The sequence below is a fragment of the Talpa occidentalis genome, unplaced genomic scaffold, assembly GCF_014898055.3.
Source record: "Talpa occidentalis isolate TD23 unplaced genomic scaffold, MPIMG_talOcc4v2.1 talOcc4.3, whole genome shotgun sequence".
Taxonomy (NCBI): Eukaryota; Metazoa; Chordata; class Mammalia; order Eulipotyphla; family Talpidae; genus Talpa; species Talpa occidentalis.
The window spans coordinates 129467322-129492347 of NW_023603184.1; the positions used below are offsets into that span (position 1 = coordinate 129467322).

Below are 25026 nucleotides of genomic sequence, written 5' to 3' on the forward strand. Positions count from 1 at the left end.
AAATACTATGTGCAATCCTAAGAGTGATTCAGTAAAATAGAAAAGAATGACTTTTGTACTAAAGCTTACATTTTAAAAGGTAGAAGTATAGTCTGTGAGCAGGTCCTTAGTAGGACTTTGTACTAGACCTTGAAGAATGGAATGGATTTGCATAGGCAGTGAGAAAGCAAATCTTATTTTAAGGTGTGAAGAAGGGTATATAGGTGAGAATTAGCATGACATTTTCCATGGACTGAAGCATTATTAAACCGGGAGAAGTTTAATTTGGAGTCTATGGCAATGGGATTGGAGAGTTATTTGGGACTACCTTGTGGAAGGTGTAGATTCAGTCTTCGTAAGCATGGAGTTAAACCTCCTGGTACTGAGCAACACTGGAACTTAGATAATAGCAGACTCAATACTATGTCCCCAGTTACCTAAAAAAAGAATTATTTGAGATTGTTGGTTTTCAAGAGAAAAAGTTATGTTTGGAATTCACTGTTCTACATGCACATACCGTTTCTATAAAATTGTTTAACTCTGACATATCTGAATTGAATTTCCTTTTATGAATCTGAAAATCACAGGAAAGAATCTGAGAAATATATGGCATCCTTTACAGGAGTAATTCTTGTTTGTAATGTGATTGCAGGACAGCGCTCAGTTAAAGGACCTGTGGAAAAAAATCTGCCATCACAGTAGTGGAATGGAGTTTCAGGATCACCGCTACTGGCTGAGAACACATCCCAACTGCATTGTGGGAAAGGAATTGGTCAACTGGTTAATCCGAAATGGACACATTGCTACAAGGTAATGTGATTGTATGGAAGACTTGTTGATGTTATTTTATTAATTAATGTTTAATGAATTCTATTTTGTCTGTGTATTTTTAATAGCTGTAATTATAAAAGGAACAAATTTTCTTTGTGAGTGGGTTGCTATTTGTTTTATGTATTTGGTGTTGGGGTGTGCTTATTTGACCTTCCTCCCAACTGGATTTTAATCAGTGGAATACAAATGTAGGGAGCCAAATGGGGTCACACTTTACCATATTTATTAAAAGCAGATGTGTGCAGTAATTGTCCAAACACAGCTCTCTAGTTAAGCAAGATTGGAGAATGTAGCTAGAGTGAATGCCACAGTGGATTCTCCTGTCACTGTCCTGTAATCTGACACTACAACCTGTCTTGAGAATTGGGTCCGTAAGCTAGATCTGGAGTGCCTGGGCCTGCCTCATAAATCACTTGTTAAAATGAGACAGAGAATTCCTGTTACCTTATAAGTTCACATGTCCCTTAGCTTTTCTCCTTGCTTAGATTAGCTATTACTCTTTCAGGGAGAATGAAAAACAGTTTTATACAGTGAAACCCTGGGTTCTAGTTTTGACTATACTCTGTCTCCTGTTAACTTTATAGTTTCAGTCAAGTTATTCAATCTCTTTGAGACTTGAACCTCCAAAGTTCAAGGAAAACATGGTTTTGTAAGGAAGCCAGGAAGATCAAATGAAATATTATGGACTAAAGTGCTTTATAAACTGTGAAATGCCATGTAAATGCAATATGTTAATAACTATTTCATATATATGTATATGCATTTTTATACCTATGTTTATAATACTTGCTATTGTCTTCCCATTAAGACTGTAAGCTCCTTGGGCCTCCCCGGTGGCGCAGCGGTTGAGCGCTGGGTTGCGAAGCTGCCCGCGGCCTCTGCGGCGCCGGTTCGATCCCCGGCTGCTCCCCAGCCACCGGAGGAGGGTCCCACATGGTGCGCAGACCTCTCCTGCCGCCCGCTGCTCCCCTCAGCAGTGTGCTTCGGTCCTTCTGCCTGCTCTGCTCCCCGCTCTGGCTCTGGTGAATTCTCTCACCCTCCCGTGCTTCTGACTGTACCCAGTGCATGTATAAACAAAAAAAAAAAAAAAAAAAAAAAAAAAAACAAACAAACAAATAAAATAAAAAAAAAAAAAGACTGTAAGCTCCTTGATGGTAGGAGCCATGCTAGTGTCAGCACTTTTTCACTCCTCTAGTAAGTATAGGAGTATATATGCTTTGGATGCCTGATAAACCCTTGTTGTAAGTGAAGTTTTGGTTTTGTTAGGACTGCTTTATCAGTGGTTTTTCTTTTACCATAGTGCCAGGGAAAATCTTGAAATTTGACTTCAAGTCTTTCTTGTTTTATCCTTCCCCTATTCAAAAAAAAATTTTGACTTTCCAATTCTGTTTAGAGCAGAGTAGAAGATTCGGTTTGTGTCTTTTCTTGTACCTATAAAATTCTTCTGACTGATTTTTAAAAGTTTTCATTTTTGTTATTTTTGATTCAGGGCTCAAGCTATAGCAATTGGCCAAGCAATGGTTGATGGACGTTGGCTGGACTGTGTCAGTCATCACGACCAGCTGTTCAGGGATGAATATGCTCTGTACAGGCCCCTGCAGGTAGTTTCGTGTTGTCGTTAATGACAATATGGCAAGGCTGCTGTGAAGTCTTTCTTCAGTAGTCTGAGTAAAATGTAATTGAGTTGCCCAAGGATACACTTTTATATCATGTTATGCTTGCTGTTTGAGAAAAGTTAAAACGTGTTTAAATGGTAAATAGCAGATGAAAACTCTATCAGTATCAAACACTACTAAGTTGGTGTGGTTTTTCTTCAGCTTGATCTTGTTGTTTTGCCTGTCATTTAACTTTAATGGTATTCAGTTTTACTATGTTTGTGTTCTTACTCCTCAGAGGGAATATGCATAATAAAATGATTGTGATGTAACGTCATGTCATTATTGACATGAATTTTGACTCCTTAGCAGTATTAAATTGTATAATCAGTAGTAAAACACTGATTAGTCTGTTTTCTTTTTTATTTAGGGAAGTGGAAATTTTTTAAAGATAGAACTTTTAACAAAGAAATACTTTCACTTTTGGTTTATGATAATTTGATACAATGTTTAATAACACTTTGTGACCTAAAACTGGAAGCTCAATGGTTGGAAAGATTAATGACCCAAAAGATTGGTGTGGTGTTTTTGTTAAAATCTAACCATTGTTTTCCAGGATGTGTTTTAGTGTTGGCACGGGGTTACAATATATTCTACATCATCTTCGCTCTCATGAATTAGGCATGAGAGTAAATTGAAACGCTGTGAAATCTGTTTATTGTATTTTGTTAATAATATGCGGCCTAAGCCTACTGATTAACAAAAATTATAATTTTAAGAGTAGAATTGTGAGCATGATGTTGCTTTACAGTGTAGTTTCTATTAATTTGCTTATTATGTAAATTTATCCAGTGATTAGCTATATGGAAATACCAGGTTCGAATTTATTTGTCATGTGGTAGCCTCAGGTTTGTTGCTGTTGGGGGCCAATTGCTTGGATCTTGTCTTATTCTTTCAGAGTACAGAATTTTCTGAGACTCCTTCTCCAGACAGTGACTCGGTGAACTCTGTGGAGGGACACTCTGAGCCATCTTGGTTTAAGGACATAAAGTTTGATGACAGCGACACAGAACAGATAGCTGAAGAAGGTGACGATAATTTGACTAGTGAGTTAACTTTCTAACATTTTAGTTTTTATGAATCTGTATGTATGATAAAATGAGTGTTTTGTTCATCTAGTTGAAACAATCACACTTTAAGATTTATGGCTCCAAGTAAAAGTAAACATCTGATAGCAATCCCTGCCCTAGATACAGTATTTTCTTAAGCCAACTTGTTAGGCTAATGGTGTTTGCAGATTTTGCTGTAGTCTCTAGTTTGCAGCAGCTTAAAAATAACTCTTGAGCTAATAATATCGCAGCATACAACTTTCTCACCTCTTCACTGTGATATCAGACTTCCTCTCTGCAGAACCTCCAATATATTTCTTCTTTTTAAAATTTCATTTTATGTTTAACTTGTTCAAACTTTTTAAGTCTACACAGAAGTACATGAAAATACTGTATCCATTTTGGTATTGCACATTGGGCTTGTATATTAAAAAAACATTTTTCTCCTTTCCTCCAATACCCCGATGAAACCCATTTTTACTCCCCTCCTCTCCCTGTATTTCTCCCCCCTCCCTCACACTAAAAGATTCTGCCAGTCCTAGCAAGCGCACGTCAGTCAGCAGTTTCCAGTCCACAGTGGACAGTGACTCAGCTGCTTCTATCAGCCTGAACGTGGAGCTGGACAACGTGAACTTCCATATCAAGAAGCCCTCCAAGTACCCACATGTGCCCCCTCACCCTGCCGACCAAAAAGGTAGGAGGTAGTCACCCTCTGAAATCCAGATACAGGCTGGAGAGCTGGGCACAGGGTCTCATGCCAGCCTGTCCTTCTGGCTTCCTCTGTCCCATATGGCCGAGGGGACTGGGTGTGGGTTTGTTGCACCCTTTCTCATTCTCCCACACCTCCTTGCCACACCTTTTTTTGGTTGGTTCTTTTTATTTCTTGTTTTCTCCCTTAGTACCACCCCACCCAGTTTTATGATTGCAGTCTTTAAACAGAACTACATCAGACTGCTCTTCCCTTGGCATAATGTGCAACTTCCAAGGTGGCGTTTCTTTGCTTTTATAACATGGATGTTCTGCTCTATTCATCTTTCTTTCTTCATTTAACATTTTAAAGCCTATTTGCTCATGCGGTTACCAAGTAGCAAAGTATTTCACTAAACCTTTTGATGCTTGAACTAAATTGAGGCAAAATGTTCACACATTCCAAAACATCTTTCCACTGTGATTTAAAATGCTTATTTGTGTGTTTGCTGTATTTATCATAGTTTTCTGTAATAAACAGAAAACATTCATTATTTTTAGGTATCTTATTTGCGGCTTAGCCTGCTGATTCAAAAATGATAATAGTCATATTCAAAGGACATTTGGTGGGCCTCCCCAGTGGTGCAGCGGTTGAGCGTTGGGTTGCGAAGCTGCCCGCGGCGTCTGCGGCGCTGGTTCGATTCCCGGCTGCTCCCCGGCCACTGGAGGAGGGTCCCACATGGCGCGCAGACCTCTCCTGCCACCCGCTGCTCCCCTCAGCAGTGTACTTCGGTCCTTCTGCCTGTTCTGCTCCCCGCTCTGGCTCTGGTGAATTCTCTCACCCTCCCGCACTTCTGACTGTACCCAGTGCATATATAAACAAAACAAACAAACAAACAAACAAATAAATAAAACATGCCTCTATATAAAAAAAAAAAACTTAAAAAAAAAAACAAAAAACAAACAAAGAAAGGACATTTGGTATAAAAGAAAAAGTAAGGCAAACCATTAATAAACCTAACATAGCAAAACATAAGAAGTAAAATGCTTTTTAAAAATTAATGATGAAATTTACTCTGCTGGATGTAATTGAAAGCCAGTATAAATTTTGGCCCTAAAATGGCATAATGTAAAAATAAAGAACATGTAAGTGAAAAATAACTCTGGGATTTTGATATGTTATAATCACTGAAAAATTATTATTACTAGAAAAATTAAGTAATTCTGTGTTTTTACCTGGAGTTGAATTTTTAACATTTAGCTCTCTAAAGTTGAATTGTTCTCCTCACTCAAATGCTTACCCAATTATTTGTGACTCCCTATTTTGTGCCTAAAATATCAGAAAAGAGAAGCTTTTGAACTTAAACATCAATATTAAAATAATTGGAAACATTCAAATTTCTACAGGTTTCATAATTGGCAATATTAGCTATTGCCATCAAGATATGCTAAAATGGCACTTGAAACTTACAGTAATAAAAAGGTGTATCTTTCTTCAAAATGGAGTTTAGAGAGGGCATGGAAAGAGGAGACTTGACTAGCATGAATATAAGTAAAATACATGTGTATATGGAAATACTGAAAACTGAAATTGAAAAAAATGGTGGAGAACATTTGGGTAAGTGTGACAGGATGGTGAGGCAGACAGTACTTTGAGAATTAGCTGTAGACAGAGTCACATGGAGGGTTTGGATGATACTTTTGTGATATAAGTGAGAGTTGTGGTTCAGAGGTGGAACTCATGGAGGGTGTCTGCTTTCTAGACACATTTGTTGGCAATTTCATTTTGCTGAAATTAAAGTGCTAAATAATTTTTGACTTGCCAATGATTTAACCTCTTGGAAAGTCAAGGGAATTCTGAAAATCATGAAGAAAGTGCCCTGTCATAGAATTCATAGTAGCAAAAGGTGGACCAATTGAGCACGCGCAGATGTTTACTTTAGGACATCTGACTTCATAGTGTTGTGAGAGGAATGTAATCAAGAATTTCAATAGTGGCATTTTTATAGTACAACCTCAAGTTGTATCTCTAAGGAAATTAAAAGGAAGCACCTGTAGTTGAAAAAACCATCAATACTACTGTGGACCTTCTCTGAACTTAACCCTTTAAAGAGAGTATCTAAAATTTGTGAAAGGTAGCCTTCATATGAGGGTGAAGTTCGGATTCCATCGAAGATTGAAGTAAATGCCAAAGATAGTTTGAAAAAGGTATCTTGAAATTGTGATGCAAAGAAAGGAAAATCAGTTATTGGAGAAAGTTGATGTCATATTAATTGAACCATTTTTCCCTGCTGTCAAGATAATCTTCTTAGGAAAACCCACTCATGGTTAAGAGGAAGGGCAAGTTCAAAAGAATGAAGAAATAGAGAATGCCTGGTTATATTAAAAAAAGTATGTTGCCAAGTACAGGCAAACAACATACCAGGTTACTGAGATAATTTGAAGCTATAATCATGCAACATCGTTTATTATCTTTGAAGGACTATGGAGAATAAAGAGGGTCTAGATGATGTAGTGATTGACACATTAAATTCTTTTATTTTTTGATATGATAGTGGAAGTTGGCAAAATTGTAGAAGGATTTAATGAACAGTATGTACAGTGGTATTTAGAAAAGGAATTCTTGGTGGTGGGGGAGGTGAGGGTAGGGCAGGGGTACTAGTTAACTAAAGTAAGTTATTCCTAGACAACCTCATATCCATCTTTTATAGTGATGTGAGATTGGTAAATTGGAGCATATGTGAGATGATTCTGTCGCCTTTGATGTTGATAAAGCATTAATGGTCTGTTAACAGCTCTGTTGACAAAGGACAATTTTGCACTTTACATCTGTTAAAGAAGTAGTTACAGGCAGTGGTCATATGTCTTAAAATCATAAGTTCTGAAGTCTCTATTACCTTTATATTAAAAAATACACATAAAAAGCTCAGTGTGTTTGGCAAATGTAAGAACACAGTAATGCCACTGTTAATATAACATGTGGATTTGTAGTTTATTTTAATGGTTGTGTCAGATACTGAAAGTAACATCTTGATGTCATTAGGAAGGAGATACTTCTAGATTATGCTTTAAGGCTTTCTCTGTTTTTAGTTATGTATCAACAACTTTTGGTCAGCAGTCTTCCATGTTTTTCAAAAGATTCACAAATCATTACAATCTGGAAAAAATATCTAGTATGTTGGATAGCACAATTGGAATTTAAAAATCTTTATTTTCTTAAGCAATAGACAAACTAACAATATGGAATGTGACACAAACATAATGTAATAAGCCTTTAAAAGTTTACTACTAGGGCCTCCCTCGTGGCGCAGCAGTTGAGCACTGGGTTGCAAAGCTGCCCGCAGCCTCTGCAGTGCCGGTTTGATCCCCGGCCGCCGGGCGAGGGTCCCATATGGCGCGCAGACCTCTCCTGCCTCCCGCTGCTCCCCTCAGCAGTGTACTTCAGTCCTTCTGCCTGTTCTGCATCCCGCTCTGGCTCTGGTGAATTCTCTCACCCTTCCACGCTTCTGACTGTACCCAGTGCTTGTATAAATAAATAAATAAAATCTTAAAAAAAAAAAAAAAGTTTACTACTAATACTCTGGAGAAAGCCATTCTTACTAGCTCATGGTGTTGCCTTTTGGTATCTGAAAGAAATTACATTTATTTTGTATTTTACTGAAGGAAAAAATGTTTAGTAGTTTGGAATAGTGAACTGTGTACTGGGAGTGTCCAGATGGCAAATGTCCACCTTTCAGTGTTATTGAGGATCGAGGCCTACTTTGTGTAAGAGGTTAGGTAGATTTGGTGACTTACTTGTTTAGGTAGACTTGGTGGTAGAGGTTAGGTAGAGGTTAGATAGAAATTGGTGACTTACTTCCCTTTAATTCTGAATCTCAAATGAAAAACCTAGGTGTAGAATTCTTAAGGAAATAGAAATATAAGGAGTGTAAGGAAGCCTTTGGCCTACTCAGTAAGGGCAAAATAGAGGAGGTTCCAGCACTGGAAAGAAGGTAATTATAAGACTGACCTCTTAGGTCATTTGCAACCTTGAGAATCTCTAATTTGAGGGCTTTATAATTCCCTTAAGAAACATTTCTTGTATTCACAATTATTAATTTTTATCATATTAAAAAATGATTCTTTTCCCATTTTTCTTGTGAAGTTGAAATGTAGTGAATTATTTTTTCTGCTTTGTAGTAAGATGAATACTAATTATCAGAAATTAAAGATCGTCAGAATGATTTAGTAGTAAAGTGAAAGAATAAGAAACTTCTCTGTCCCTTGGTTTTTATTCTTCTTATATACAAATAAATGCAAGTAGGTTTTTTAAAATTTTTCCATTGAATTAAAGTTAATACTACTGTATTTTAAGGGATTATCCTATATCATCTGAGGAAATCTGGGGTATAAATTGGTTGATACATTATCTGTAATTAAAAAAATTGTTCATATTTTTATAATCTTATGCGAACCTCTCATTTCTAAAATTTGTAAGACTGCGATTGATAATCAAGCCTTTTTGATTAATTTTTCCTGTTGGTTGTGGAGAGTCGTACAGTGGGAATGTTTATTGCTATGTATACAAGCAGGATTGTGAGCCATTCTTGGAGAGTTAGCAGGAAGAACATGAAAATCATGACTTTCATAAGCCCTTAGACCTCACTTCACAATTTAGGAAAACGTGGGATATGGGTGCAAGTTAAACAGCACCATGAGGGGTCAATCCATCAAATCCAGAATGTGGGGCATTCCGTAGGATATTTGTCCTGAGCTCTTTCAAAAATCAGTATCATGGAAAAGAAAAAAAATGAAAAGAGAGTGAAGAAAGTGCACTGTATGAGCCTTATTGGATGCAGGGTTGAAGAGAAAAAACCATTTATTAAAACATTTTGGCAACAGATAAATTTGAATGTAGACTGTAATTCAGAGATATTAAGACATTGTCACTTTCCTTAAGTCTGTAAAGGCCATCATGATCACAGAGAAGAGTGTCTTTATTTTTAAAAGATGCAGGTTGAAGTATTGGTGGTGAAGTGCTCTGATGCGTGTAACTTCAGATGGTCAGGGCAAAAGGTGAGCCTATGTATAGAAAGAGATCAGTTATGGCAAGTTGTTAACAGTTGATTAATCTAGATGTAGGTGGAGGATATACAGGTTTATATGTATTTGACATTTTTTCATATAAAATGGAGCAGTCCAGCCCTTTGTGAATTTTGTATATGTAAATATGTTTAAGCTTTAGTTTGAAAAGTAAAACTTGTAAAGCAATAACTTAATGGACTGAACAGGCGTTAGCATTTTTCACTCCTATGATCAACGGGGGTTCACATTTTTCACTTCTGTGAAGGAGATATAAAAATATAACAGCTGTTTTTACTCAATTTTATTATATTTGACATATTTGATTTTTTAAAATCATTTTTTTCCTCTACTTGTTAGAAGGATGAGCATATTGGCTTATAGACATTGCCTTTTGAAGCCCATTTTTAATAACTGAGAGCTACTTGGAAAGAATTTTGTGGAGAATTACTACCCTGAAGACTTGAAATACACTGTGGTTTAATTTGCATGGTGGAAGGAACCCTATTTGAGCTATGCTTGGTTACAGATCTAGAGAAAATTTCATGGGGAAGTAAAGGCTAAGTTTCACTTGTAAGAAAAATATTCAGTATTCAGAAAGTTCTAAAAGAACACATTGAGAGTTGCCCAGCAATTTTGGCAACCATTTGCCTGTGTTTGGTTGGAATTTTTTAAAAACTGAAATTTTAGTTATGATACTAATAAAAAGGTATCAGTTATGTCTTTATTCCCTGTCAGCATCACTATTGATTTGTTTTCTAGCTTAATTCTGAAATTTAAAAAATACCATATATTGTGTTTGTCAGGTAGCCTCTATTTGTGAACTTTTTTGTTTTTAAAGTCTTTGTTAAATAATACAGATATGAGAAAAGTAGTGTAGCTTTTTAGGCTTGTCTTACAAATTATCGATCTTAATTTTCATAAAGTGGTTCAGATTTGAAAAGGGAAAAACGATCTTTTAGAGGTTGTCTGTCATTACTATTTCAAGGTTCTCTTGAATTATTAATTCAAGCCATAACTGTTTTTTAGTATGAAATATGCAGAACCAGTGTAAAGATGCATTTTAACCTGAAGCTTTCTAGAATTGGCCCCACAGGGATGGGTTTAGTATGAGTAATACTTTGTGTGTGGGTGTGTTCTCTGTATAATTATGCTGGCATGTTGTAGTCATAGTCTCTCCTTCCTCCTCTCTCTGCTCTCTCCCTGGTATGCAGAATATTTGATGTCTGACAGTGGAGGACAACAACTCTCCATAAGTGATGCCTTCATCAAAGGTAATTTTATCAAATATGTACATGGGATGGTGTCTCTTTTGTTCATGGGGATATCTGTAAGGCCTAGCCCATTGATTGGTACAGAGTAGATAATGAAAATATGTTTGATTATTTTAGTGTCATAGAAAATATGTTTGATTATTTTTAGTTTGTACAATGACTTTGAGAATGATGAAACTAAAAATATAAACTTCAACTTGGTTTGAGAGATCTTTCACCTGAAAATTTATTGTTTAAAAGCTTATAAATAAAATTTGAATTTTTTTAGGCATAGTTTATACTTTCCATTACCATGAATATAATATAGAATATTACCATACATATCATTAAAGATTGTCAAACTCATCAAAAAAGTCCACAGGCAGATCTCATCCAGTTGAGCATACTGCTTCCCTTAAGGAGCTGGGTAGAGAAATGGCAAGCGATAGAGAACTTCCTCTGTTGATGACTTTTGTGGAGACAAAACAAAGTGTAAAATACAAACCTCCTCTAATCCCATTCCAATATAGTTTACTGTGGAGTAAAGACATACTTAATTGGTCCTTAACACACCACAGGTTATGCTGTAGATAATGGGAGGGTGTCAAGTGAAAGAGAGAAGGTAGGGCAAGGGAGGTACTAGGGAGGCCACTTGCAGCTGGCCTCATCACATACCAGCCTTTTCTAAATTTCCTCTGAGCATCTGGTTCAACTAGAAGTTTGTAACCAGCCGTACATAATTCAAATGTACAGTTTTTGTACCTCACCTTTCATGGACACATGCTGTATAGTGTGGTCTGCTGGACTTAAGTTTTCTTGTTTGGTTTGCTTTAAAAGGGGGGGGGTTAGAGAGTTTGGAAAGCATTCCTCACCTCTGTCTTTACATTTATTCAATTTATATTATTCAACAGCTTAGTAAGCATCTTTTTTTGCAAAGAATCTAATATCTATTAATTTTTTATCTTGATTCTTAAGGATTTGTGAAATTTACACAATTTCACCTAAATTGTTACTTGTCAGTTCGGCATATTTCTTTATAGTTTATTTTTGGATTCAACTTGTAAAACTTTGCTAAAAAAGCCTTTGTTGCAATATTGAGAAACAACCTAAACATTGTTTGGACAGCCTTTCTACACTATGCTGTGCTGTTTCAGACACATCAGAACTGAGCTTCTCTCCTTAAAATTTGGCACCTGCTTGATCACACATTGTTCTGCTAGCATTCAGATTCTGTTGAATGTAGTTTTCAATTTGTGATTTTTATGGGAAAAATTGACCCCCTTCCTTTTTTAATGTACTTGAATAAAGAACAGTGTAAAAATTTCATGTTATTTGTTTTCAGAAACTGTATTTATAATTACTGGTTTGAGAGCCCTACTTGCTTATGTAAATTTATTTTTCACAGATCTATCTCTGATTTTGACTCTCATGAATATGGATGATCGAACTCAGGCTTAATTTTATTTATGTATTTATACATATACTTTCCCTTTCATGCCAGTTGGCCAAGTTAAGACATTTAAAAAGAGAAATTGGGAATTTCTAAATCTGAGTAGATGATATGAACCACCACAGTGAAATGTAATTTCTTATTTTACACTTAGAATCCTTATTTAATCGTCGAGTAGAGGAAAAATCCAAAGAGCTTCCTTTCACACCTTTGGGCTGGCATCATAACAACCTGGAGCTGCTGAGGGAGGAGAATGGAGAGAAACAAGCCATGGAGAGACTGCTGTAAGGCTTTTAAATTTTAGTTTTCCATTTTTAATAATTTCAACCACTTTAAAGGCATATGCACAGTTCTTTTTTCCTTATAAAGTCCTAAGATTACTTACGAATAAAATCTGTTCTGATGAAATTTTAATGAGCAAGAATCCCCAAAGTGTGTTTGTCTGTCCCCATTGTAATTTAAGTGTAAACTTTTATTGAATTAAAGGGATCATCTTAATTGAAGATTTAATCACAGATTGCATTTATATGCAGAATCATGAAGGTGCAGCTACATTGAAAAAATAAAGTTGACCTAGCTGATTTATCTATGGACATAATATGCTTGTTTCATTTTCAATGTTCTTGTTTCTGGCAGTATTCACTATATGGTCTTCTTTCTTGTGATATTTTTATAGTTCAGCGAATCATAATCACATGATGGCACTACTCCAACAGTTGCTCCATAGTGAGTCATTGTCACCATCTTGGAGGGACATCATTGTGTCACTAGTCTGCCAGGTCGTTCAGACGGTCCGGCCTGATGTCAAGAACCGTGATGATGACATGGATATCCGTCAGTTTGTCCACATCAAAAAAGTGAGCTCTGTGAACATTTTCCTAATGCTAGGCAACTGGTGAGGTGGGTCTGGTTGTTATGTATCTCTTAATGGCAATTTAAGAGGATCATTGCCTTGGGGAGTGGTAGGTGGGAGGAGGAAGTTTTTCCTGTCTGCTGTGTTTGTCAGCAGTGCACTTTAGTGGTCATGGAAGCCACTTGTGGAAAGTGAGAGGTGGTCAGAAGGGATGAGTTGCTTATAGGAGTTGAAACAAATAATTGCTTCTTTTTTACTTCTTCTCAACATATTATCTGTAAGAAGTCCTATTCCCACACCACACTGTCACTTTTTCTGAAGAAAAACGATGGGTAATTGCTTTATTTAGGCTGTAATGGGCTCCTCTGTGTATTTTTTTGCCTATGATATTTAATTTTACAGTGACTTTAATTGACATATGGTACAAATTTGATTGGTCCAACTGGTTTTTAGAGTATCTCATTATATGTTAGAGAGTGAGAGGAGGGAAAATAGACAGTTGTGCTAGGATGCCATTAATTAATTATTGCTTGAAAGGAAGAACTATAGGGCCTCCCCGGTGGCACAGCGGTTGAGCGCTGGGTTGCGAAGCTGCCCACAGCCTCTGCAGCGCCGGTTCGATCCCCGGCTGCTCCCCGGCCACCGGAGGAGGGTCCCACATGGCACGCAGACCTCTCCTGCTGCCCGCTGCTCCCTTCAGCAGTGTATTTTGTCAGTCTGCCTGTTCTGTTCCCCGCTCTGGCTCTGGTGAATTCTCTCACCCCTCTGCGCTTCTGACTGTACACAGTGCTTGTATAAATAAATAAATAAATAAATAAATCTTTAAAAATATATAAAAAAAAAAAAAAGAAAGGAAGAACTATACCTTGAAACTTTCTGTGCTTATTTGATGACAGTATAGTTAAAATGAGAAATGGAAATGAGTAAGAGTATCTATCTGACCGGTTCATCTAAGGGTATATAACTAAGACTATCATTGAATTTTTTTTGTTTCTTTCATTCTTTTATTAGATCCCAGGTGGGAAGAAGTTTGACTCTGTGGTTGTCAATGGATTTGTTTGTACCAAGAATATTGCCCATAAAAAGGTAATGTGATTCCGTTCATCAGTAATGTTCAATAAACTATGACAGAGCAAAGCTAACAAGTTGGGTAACCATAATCATGGACGAAAAGGAGAATGGCCATTGAGAAGCAATAGCAATGTCTGCAATAGGGGTGAAATTTTGGAGGTTCCTGGAAGGTCTTCCAGAGCTGCTGACCACTGGGACATGGGTAATGGGAGATCATTAGACAGAAGGAAGTGGGGAGGAGAATGGGTCAGACTTTCACACCAATTGAATAATGATACTGGTATCATTTGTCCCCTGACCCTGACACATCTCAGGAAGACAAGGCTTCTGTAACAGACTGGACTCATTCCATAGGCATACCATTTTAAAACTCTGTTCTTTCTTCCAGAGCTAAGCTGCAGAACTGTCACTAGTACTCTGTTATCTTTCTCACTATGTACCTCTACCTTCAGCCTTGAGGTCTCTTTCTAGCACTAGCACCATGAGTGAGGTGAAATAGGAAATTCCTTGATTGTAACATACAAGAGGGGGAATGGCAGGAGAAGAGGTTGGAGGAGGTAGGCAAGGGCTTTGTATCCCACCAAGGGTCTTGAACTGTATTCTGTAGTTCTCCGATTTTTCAAAGTATATATCAGGATTCTTGTTAAAAGTGGAGTGTCCTAAAACTGCCTTCTTGATGTTCTCATTCAGTAGGCTTAGGAGAGTGAGAGAGTGGAGGTAGAGAGGGGAAATTTGGGATTCCTTTTAAAATAGACACTGTAGGTATTTCCACTGTCATTTGTATGTCCTTGCATTTCAAGCATCGATTGGCCTATATGACACTGTTCTCAAACCTTGCTGAGCTTCAGAATCACTAAGGGAACTTATTCAAAATGAGATACCATATTCTACCTCTGGGGATACTTATTTGCTTACAGTGAGTGCTCTGACTGATTTCTAGCCTAAGTGTCTAGTTGGATGAACTATAATCCCGTTTTAACTCTTTTCTAAGCAAAGACTAGTAATTTACTTTTTGTATTCATTGTGTGTCCTGAACATTGTTAGTAACTGTAGGGAAATGAAAGTATGCTTGGATTTGGTATTATTTCTTTGCAGTGACTCAAAGTTAGTGTCTTCATAGTCTTACTAAAATAGCACATTATCCACTGAAGTAGTACTTTAAGCAAAATGAATTGTGCTCTTCTCCAGAATTAGAAATTGTATGTGGGCCTAGTGTAACTACATGCATGAATGACTGTCTGACCATATTTAGAGAGTCTTTAATTTATACTTGCTGAAAGCATCCTGAATGTAGTTTCCCAATTGGTGAGTCACTGTTTTCAGTGCCGTTTGCTAGTGTGGATTGTAGAAGCTTGGTCAGTCTGAAACCTCGAGTGCAGGACTAAGGCTGTTCTGTCTGTGCTTGCCTTGCGTGGTTAGGGTAGATTGTCTCTGCTTCTGGAGTTGCTTGCAGTCTTCTCTTGTAACTTCTTGTTCCCAATCCGCTTGCTAATATATGACTGCTTGGAAATTTATTCTATTAGAAATACATTCTTGAGGCATTTTACTTCTTTCCTCCCTCCTCTATCCTTCTTGAGTTGCAGAAAGATTAATTTGCTGATCTCTTGGAGTTTGTGAATACCCTATTTTTTTTTTTATTTTTTACTTTTTAAAAGGATAGGTTTATTAGGAAAAGGAAAGGAGAAGATACCACTTGCATAGACACAGCAGGCACAGGGGCTGCCAAATAGCCCATCTTTAAATTCCTTCCCTTCCCCCAATCCAGAACTTAATTATCTCTTCTTGCAACTGCAAAAATAAAAAATAGTTAAGACTATACAGAATGAGATTAAAATAACATTAGAAATAAAGCCAATTTTTGAAGGATTTTGCATTGTTTTGAACTAATTTATTTGCTTTGAATATGTGAATACCATGAAATAATTAAATGAGAGTATAATATTAATATTAATAAAATGAAGTCATCCTTAATTTAAGAGGGATTATGAACAGTGTGAATTTAAAATTATGGTGAAAGGAAATCTCTAAATAGCAGCCTTTAAAAGCTTTAACAAATTGTTTTTTATAGATGAATTCATGTATTAAAAATCCTAAAATCCTTCTGTTGAGGTGTTCCATTGAGTATCTCTACAGAGAAGAGACTAAATTTACTTGCATTGATCCGATTGTGCTTCAGGTAAGAACTTTTTGTTCGACCAGTAATTTAGAGGGATATTGTGTGCTGTGATGCTTGCAAACTCTTACTTATTACCACTCATTCCAGTTGATTTGACAGGCAGGGAAACGTGATTGCTTGTTTCATTTAAACAATTTCTCATAAGACATTTTTATGTGTTACACTTGAGAAGTTTACTATAACCTCATTTACTCCTTGTTTTAGTGTCCAAATGAACATTTGACATTTTGGGAATATATGGAAGAAAAGTGAAAATCCAATTCTTTTATCTCTTCCTACTTGTATACATTGATTTACTTCAAGAATTTCTCTAACTTGCCAGGTTCCCAGTGATAATATCTAGTTTTTAAGACAGTTTATTCTACTAAAACTAATGTTTCTAGAATAACAATTAGCTTATAAATAGTTTATTTTTTAATTTTTAAAAAAGATTTATTCATTTATGCATACAAAAACTGGGGTACAGGCCAGAGGTGTGTGTGTGGGGGCAAGAGGATTCACCAGAGACAGAGTGGGGAACAGAACAGGCAGATTGACTGCTGAGGGGAGCAGCGGGCAAGACAAGAGAGGTCTGCTGCGCCATGTGAGTTGCCTCCCCGGCCGGCCGGAGATTGAACGTGTGCTTGCAGGGACTGCAGATGGCTTCATAGGTTGCGTTTCAACCCCCTGTGCCACCAGGGAGCCCCTTAAAAATAGTTTAGTAGAAATAATGTCTGGTGGAAGTTGTGTTGGTTTCTATGTGGCTTTCCTTAAGAGCGCCTAAAATAGCTGCAGTAGGGGTGTAACCCTCAGCAGTCTAACTCAGCTGCTACTCATGCAGGAAACCTTTTGGCTCCTACGTCAAGGCATTAAAAGTCAGCGCCTGGCCCAAGAACTTTCTCCTAAGAGAGGCACACCCACAGCCTTGGATGTCCCTTAAGAGCCCCACTGCTCAGAGCTCAATTGCCAATTGTACTGTTGCTTTTGCACATTTTAGATTACCCTAGAGGCAGTCTCCAGCTGTGCTGAGTTGCCTGTCTGGGCTGTTCAAATTCTCTCTCAAAGTACCAGTTAGTTTGTTAGTGCTCTGGATATGAAGTTGCATAGGTTTTAAGTTTTCTGCCCCAGCCCCTTTTTCCATAAACACTAAATTTTAATTTCTAGTTGGTCAAAATGAGAGGTTTTCAGGAATGTGTATGTCATACAAAAGCACTTTATACTGGGTTCCAGAAACATTTGGCCAAAACATTACTTAAAAATTCATAGGTGATAGGCACATTTTCCCTGGAGTGATAGGGGTAGTTACTTTGTACTGAATTCATAGACAACAACAGAAGAAACTGAGGTAGTGAAAGACACAATGCCCCATGAAATTTTGCTGTATTGTTTAATGAACTGTGTTATGTGGGGCCATATTTCCTCTTTGGAATTCAGCTGTGTACCAGTAAATACGAGGAGTTTCGATCAGGTATTTATCAACCCTTCCAGTTTAATTTACTATGCCTTTTCAGTGAAGAACTCAAATAAGGGATAAGGGAAAACAGTTATCATCCATGGAATCTAAGAGATTTGATCCTGAAGGTGTTCTGGATCTCACAGAGGTGTCAGTGGAAAACTTTCAGGGGATTAGATCATAACCATGTTGATTGTAAGATGCACCCTGATTGCACAGAGGTTAAAATGTGTAAGACTATATGTCTTGAATTGATCAGCTAGGTAGCTGGAATCCAGACTTTTTAATAAACAAGTTATAGTAAACTTACTTTCCCCCCTATATTTTTTCTTTTATTAATTTTTTCATTTTCTTACTTTGATGCTCATTTTTGTGCAGTATTTAATTTCTCCCATCAGGTGTAGTCCTTGTAAATAACCCACTACCACATCAACTGTTAACCATTACCATGGTCCCTTGTGCTTGTTCCAACCCTATTTTGATCCCTTTCCCTTCCCCTCCCCTGCTGTATGCCTTGGATCTATAGTTGCCTACAAGTTTTATCTTTTTCTTTTTTTTTTTTAACCTTTTGCTTGGTTTTCCTACATTTCTCCTAAAGTGATATCATTTGATATTTTTCTTTTTCCTTCTGATTTATTTTACTGAACATAATCCCTTCCAGCTCCATCCATGTTGCTGCAAATGGCATGAGTTTATCTTTTTTTTTTTTTTTTTTTGGTGGGACTCTCGCCGGTGGCCGGGGAACGAACCAGTGCTGCAGAGGCTGCGGGCAGCCTCGCAGCCCAGTGCTCAACTGCTGCGCCACCAGGGGAGGCCCGAGTTTATCTTTTTTTGATGGCGGAGTAGTATTCCATGGTGTATATACCACATCTTCTTGATCCAGTCATCTGTTTTTGGACATTTAGGTTGTTTCCATATCTTAGCAATTTTAAATAGTGCTGCAGTAAACCTAGGAGTGCAGGTTTCTTTTCAAATTAATGTTTTTGTGTCCTTTGGGTAGATTCCTAGGATTGGAATTGCTGGGTCATAAGGTGGATCCATTTTTAGTTATTTGAGCATCCTCCACACAGCTTTCCATAGTGGTTGGACCAGTTTGCATTCCCACCAGAAATGTAAGAAGGTTCCTTTTCCTTCATATCCTTACCAACATTTGTTGTTGCCAATTTTTTTTTTTTTAAGATTTATTTTTATTTATTTATACAAGCACTGGGTACAGTCAGAAGCACGGGAGGGTGAGAGAATTCACCAGAGTCAGAGCGGGGAGCAGAGCAGGCAGAAGGACCGAGGCACACTCCTGAGGGAAGCAGCGGGCGGCAGGAGAGGTCTGCGCGCCATGCGGGACCCTCCTCCGGTGGCCGGGGAACAGCCGGGGATCGAACTGGCGCTGCAGAGGCTGCGGGTAGCTTCGCAACCCAATGCTCAACCGCTGCGCCACTGGGGAGGCCCTGCCAGTGTTTCTTTGAATGTGGACCATTCGATTTGCACTTCCCTTATTATAAGTGATGTTGAACATTTTTTCATATACCTGTCGGCTATTTGCATTTCCTCTTTGGAGAAGTGTCTGTTTAGCTCTTCTGCCCAGTTTTTGACTGGGTTGGCTACTTTGTTTTTGTTGAGTTTACTCACTTTATCGCCATTCTTACAATCAGGTTAACAGACTAAAGTCATTTCATAGTAGATATATGCTCTGGGCAGATACGTACTTAAGAAAGCAAGTCTTAATTCATATAACCCAAAGTGTTCGTCAGTGCTCTAAAACATAGTTTTAGCACACCTTTAACTTCTGCCATTCACACTTTTCAGTTTGAAATGATAGAATTATCAGCTGATTTTTTCCCCCTTTTCTCTTTGGTCCATCTAATGTGGAATAACTGATTAAAGGAGAAGCTGATAGGTTAGTCAGAAAAAGGAGGCTAAAAAAAAAGGGCAAGGAAATAATTAGCATACGGCTCCATATTGTCTTAACAAGGCCCTAGTGGGAATGCTGCTGCTTCAGTCTGTGCTCAAGGCCTACTTCCTGGTACTGTTTCCAGGCCTCCTTTTTACCAGGCTGCTTCATGTTCAATCACAGGAGTGATGACTGGAGTTGAAAATGAGAGGAAATGCATTTGCCATCCTTGCACTGGAGGCCAGAAACTTTTTAAAAACCAATTTATTAGTTAAACTTTATTGGCACTGCATAGATAAAATCATGTTAATGGCAGTAAGTTATGACTTAGTAAGCAGAGTAGGAAATGGACACATTTCAGGGAAAAAAAAATTCCATTTTGCTAATAATGGGGAAATTTGAAAATTTACAATTTCTGTCATCAACAGAGAAAGATAAGAAATATACTCCATAAAAGGATAGTTTAATTGCAGAGATTAAGTGCATCCATTATTGGTGGCAGTGACTGTCAGTACAGTCTTTTTTTTTTTTTTTTTGCTGTCATTGTTGTTTTTTTTTAATAAATTTTATTTTTATATTCCCCATACGATTGCAACTCCCTTATTTTGACCCCAATCCCTCCCCTCCCGGAACCAGAGTGTCTCTGGTTCATAGTTTTTTGTTGATTTTGATTTTCACTTTCTTATAGTTATTCATTTTCCTGGTCCCTTATTTAAGTTTTCTAGATTCCTGCTATCAGTGAGACCATCCGGTATTTTTCTTTCTGGCTTATTTCTCTGAGCATGATCCCAAACTCTTGCCACATATGGAGTATTAAGTGACAACATACTCATAGATTCAATTGTCTCCTGACTGCAACCCAAGAATTTTATGAAACAATTAATTGTATTGTTTTAACTCTGATTATTATTTACAATATTCATTTGCTTTGACAATAAACCTTTGTCATGAAATTGTACTAAACCTTCTGTTTTAGATCTTTACAGCTGTTCTGGATAGATTATGATCTATTGGGAGGTTGAAATTAGGAAGTAAATGAAATAGCATGTATTAAAGAGTTCTTTATCAGATATTCAATGGAAGAGACAGTCTGGCTAGTTTCAGAATGTTAAAGGGGGAGTCCCTTATTGTATTAGAAAATTAGGAATTGCTCTCATTTGCGGAGTTGCAAGATTAGGTTTTTTTGTTCTTGTTTTATTTTAACCTCTCAGAACTAACTAATAAGATCATTGGGTTTTATATTATAGGTCAGTAAGAACTGAAAATCTTCAAAGTAAAGTTAGTGAGTCAGAGTCAGAGAATGGAATTTCTCCTAAAAGTCTTTCAGTATTCCAGTGCCAAGCCAGGCCAGGCAGACAGGCTCGGCAGGACGGCACAAATCTCTGGCCTCTCTGGTGTTCACCCTGGTGTTCTCAGTCTTGTGTTGTCTCGTGGTCTTGCCTCAGTGTGGTCCTCTTCAGAGTGGTCTTCGAGGTGACACTGCTCTTTTATCCCTGATCTCGTCATAGGTGCCTACATTGCTCACACCCATGTTCCCTGGACCCAGGTGTCCATAATCATGGCAGGCGTGCCCGTGCCCACGCCTCGCAGCCTCGGGCATCCACACTGGCAGCGGGAGAGCATAAAAAGCCTGATTTTTAACTTCATTTACCCTACAAGTATAATCAACAGTTTAGAATTATGAATAATATTCCTACTTGTATTTGTATTAATTTGCATGTATACTTATATGTGGATAAAAAACTTAGACTGAGGTTAATATTAATAGATAAAGTATCCCGATATTTTAATATGTCTAGAAGTTGAATTGTACCAACTATAATAGTTCTGATTTTTCTTCCTTAGGAAAGGGAATTCTTAAAGAATTATGTTCAGCGAATAGTTGATGTTCGACCAACATTGGTTTTAGTTGAGAAAACAGTGTCTCGGATTGCCCAGGATATGTTACTGGAACATGGCATTACATTGGTTATTAATGTAAAATCAGTGAGTTTTCTTATTTTTTCTACTTTCACATTATTTTAAAAAAGTTACAGTGTTTATATGCATGTGCATTTGATATTCATGGATCTTTGTTTATTTCTTTGCTGTGCCATACATATAGAAAGTAGGACAGAAGGCAAGACAGCTATTTTATTATTTAAAGAGTGGAGAATCACTCAGAAAGTGATTTATTATATTACTGTATTGTTAGCACTCATTATAGGTGTCTTCAAAACCAGAGGTGTAATAGACATTAGTTATTAAGAAATATTTGTTGAGCCTTCATTTTGCTTGGAGAGTTGTACAAGCAGACAATGTTCTCTCCCAAGAAAAGTTAGCCTCTTGAAAGTAGAGGCCAATTAATTCCTCTCCCCCAACCCTCACCCCCATTCCTTATCCCCTGCCAATGCATATGCATAATTGCCTTCTGAGAATGTTATTAACATGAGTATAGTTTGTTACTGGGCACATATTGATTTCAAAACAACAACGATGTAATCTAGAATGTAGTAATTTTTCATAATATGAGGGTTATTTAAAATTTTTTACTATTCCTCATTCAGATTAAATCTACTAAGACTTTTATTCCCACCTTTCTAATTTTATAATATAATGTTTTTCTGTTTTTAGCAAGTTTTAGACCGAATCAGTCGAATGACTCAAGGTGACTTAGTAATGTCAATGGACCAGCTGCTTACAAAACCACACCTGGGCACCTGTCATAAATTTTATATGCAGATGTTTCAGTTACCTAATGGTGAGTGATCTTTGGCATAGAGTCACCTGAGAGTGGGCACTTGAGGAAATGAATAAACTTATCAGCACTACAAGGTTTACTTAATAGGAAGTCTCTGTTAGTAGTGATTCAATGAGAGGATAAGCAACTGTTGCCTTTTTTATTAAGGGTTTTTCTTTTATAGATGTTTAGATGTTGATTCATTCTGTCTGATCATCTGAATTGCCAATAACCTTCTTTTAATTTTTGTTTGTATCTTTATAGATCAAGTCAAAACACTGATGTTTTTTGAAGGCTGTCCACAACATCTTGGCTGTACCATTAAGCTTAGAGGAGGTTCTGATTATGAGTTGGCTCGAGTTAAGGAGATCCTAATATTTATGATCTGTGTAGCTTATCATTCTCAACTAGAAATCTCTTTCCTCATGGATGAATTTGCTATGCCTCCTACGTTAGCACAGAACCCTTCCTTCCATTCTCTGATTGAGGGACGGGAGGATGAAGGGCCTGCCCAAGAGCAGTTCAGCGGAAGTCCCCTTCCCTTGGAGCCTGACTTCCCTCCAGAATGTCTACCTTCTGATGATAGCAGTTTGTTGGAATCAAAGATTGTGCTTGAGAAGGGTGACCAAGAAAATAAAAGCATTCCACAGGAGGCTTCTTCTTTGAAACATCAGGAGTGTGCCCCAACAGCTTGCGCGGCAGGTGTCCCCTGTGCTCTCTTTCCATCAGTCCCAGAGTCATTGTTGCCCCTCCCCGTGGATGACCAGCAGGATGCCTTAGGCGGTGAGCAGCCAGAGACTTTGCAGCAAGCAGATGAGCTCCAGGATCCCAAAAGCCAGATGAGAGCCTTCAGAGACCCTTTACAGGATGACACTGGATTGTATATTACTGAGGAAGTTACTTCTGAAGATAAACGAAAGACTTATTCTTTGACATTTAAACAGGAATTAAAAGATGTGATCCTCTGTATTTCCCCAGTAATCACCTTCCGGGAACCCTTCCTTTTAACTGAAAAGGGGATGAGATGCTCTACCCGAGATTATTTTGCAGAACAGGTTTACTGGTCTCCTCTCCTCAATAAGGAGTTCAAGGAAATGGAGGGCAGAAGGAAGAAACAGCTGCTCAGGGATCTCCCTGGCCTGCAGGGCATGAATGGGAGTATTCAGGCCAAGTCTATTCAAGTCTTACCCTCGCATGAGCTAGTGAACACAAGAATCGCCGAACATCTGGGTGATAGCCAGAGCTTGGGTAGAATGCTGGCTGATTATCGGGCCAGAGGAGGAAGAATTCAGCAGAGAAATTCAGACCCATTTGCCCATTCAAAGGATGCATCTTGCACCTCAAGTGGCAAGTCAGGAAGCAAAACTGAAGGTGATGAAGAGAAAGGATTGATTCCTAATGATGCTGTTTGGTCGACAAAGGTGAGACCACTTGGGTACTTGTGTAAATTTAGAATATGTTGAAAGCCCTTCTCTGGCAGCCTGAAAAAAAAAAATCAAATATAAAAATCACATTCAAAATTGTTAAATATTTTTTTATACATGTATACATATATATATTTTGTCTTGAGTTTGTTGACTTATGTTTTGCTTCAGAATGCATGAAATAGCAATATAATGTCATGAAGCTGGGTTTTGAGACTTTGTAGCTGAGTTCATGGTTAACTAGGAAAAGCACTGAAGTAGGCGGGGCTGCTTAAAATTTCTAGGAGGTTGACTTGGCCATGGGTGATGTATCCTTGATCCTTTCAAGGTAATTAGGAGGAGCGGGAAGTTTATTATAGGAAATGGATCTTAGATTTGTTTATTAACATAAAACACTTTGCATTATTATTTAGCTGTAACAGTGTCCTTTTTTTCTTTTTAAGTAGAAATTGAGGGCAAATAAAGGGAGATTTGTTCATGGACTTATTAATGGCAGTGGTAATGAAACTCACAAACAAATCCCATCTCTGAATGAGGAGATAAAATTGTTTAATAAAACAAAAAGATGTTCAGTTTTATTGGTAGTCAGGGAGGTGCTGATAATAATGGTCCACTGTTTTTGTGAGATTGGTGAAAAGCAAAGTGAAAAGAACCATGGTTAATGAGGCTATACCTGTAATATTTAAGTTTATGTAATAAATTTTATGTAAACTTACATAAATGTATACAAATTTATTGTATACATTTATACAGAAAGTGAATTAGTTTTTATGTACATACATGTTCTTTGATCTGGGATACTTATCTTTTATAATCTATTCCTGTAAAAATAAGCAAATCTTCTTCATAAGGTTGCTTACATTTTGTAAGAATATATATATATATACAAAGTTGTTTGCTGAATCATTGTTTCTTGTTTGCAGTAAAAAAAAAATGAGCTGCATCTCATTAATAATCTCAATAGAGCCCATTATATATTTTCAAGTGTTAAAAAAGCAAATTTTGTTTTAATAGATGATCAACTCATTTTTCATAAAAACAGAATCACCTATAAATACTTGGGGTGGATGTTCTTGTGTGTTGTGTGTGAGCTGGCAAAAAGAATGTGTGGTTTTCAATCATACAGTGACTTTAAAAGACTTGATGTACTTCCTGAATTTCATGTACTTCTGGACTATTTGAATTTCAGCAAAAAGCAGGGGTTACCTTTCTTAGAGTGAAAAACAGATATAAAGTGCAAGTAGTAAGTACCTTAGAATTTAAATTTTTGGTTGTTGCAGATTGATGTCATAGCCAGTCATCATTTGTATATGCATCTATTTAGTTAACTATTTACTTCCAAAATAAATTAATAGTTTTGTAAAAATAAAGAGTAATTTAGAAAACTAGACATTTAGACATCTGTTTGTATTTTCAAGGTTACCTTAAACTTTTTTGATTGTTTCACCCCCAAAACTAACTTCTTCTCTTCTTTAAGTTTAGTTTCTTGTAGTTTTAA

General features: G+C 37.3%; 1 protein-coding gene across 13 annotated transcripts in view; it reads left to right on the forward strand.

Moving 5' to 3' along the window:
- Positions 1-25026, forward strand: part of PIKFYVE (phosphoinositide kinase, FYVE-type zinc finger containing) — a 106701-nt gene that overhangs the window by 23941 nt on the left and 57734 nt on the right. For 10 of the 13 annotated variants that reach the window (XR_008553643.1, XR_008553644.1, XR_008553646.1 and 7 more), the window contains exons 9-20: positions 632-789; positions 2300-2411; positions 3364-3511; positions 4041-4208; positions 10477-10536; positions 12120-12249; positions 12642-12822; positions 13830-13904; positions 15958-16065; positions 21231-21371; positions 21999-22125; positions 22369-23525. Coding sequence is in view for 8 of the 13 variants with exons in the window: in XM_037523945.2 (XP_037379842.1) it covers positions 632-789; positions 2300-2411; positions 3364-3511; positions 4041-4208; positions 10477-10536; positions 12120-12249; positions 12642-12822; positions 13830-13904; positions 15958-16065; positions 21231-21371; positions 21999-22125; positions 22369-23525 (2565 nt within the window). In the remaining 5 variants the exon portion in view is untranslated. The remainder of the gene's footprint in view (positions 1-631; positions 790-2299; positions 2412-3363; positions 3512-4040; positions 4209-10476; positions 10537-12119; positions 12250-12641; positions 12823-13829; positions 13905-15957; positions 16066-21230; positions 21372-21998; positions 22126-22368; positions 23526-25026) is intronic. The other 3 variants (XR_008553647.1, XM_054700034.1, XR_008553645.1) reach the window with 2 other exon arrangements.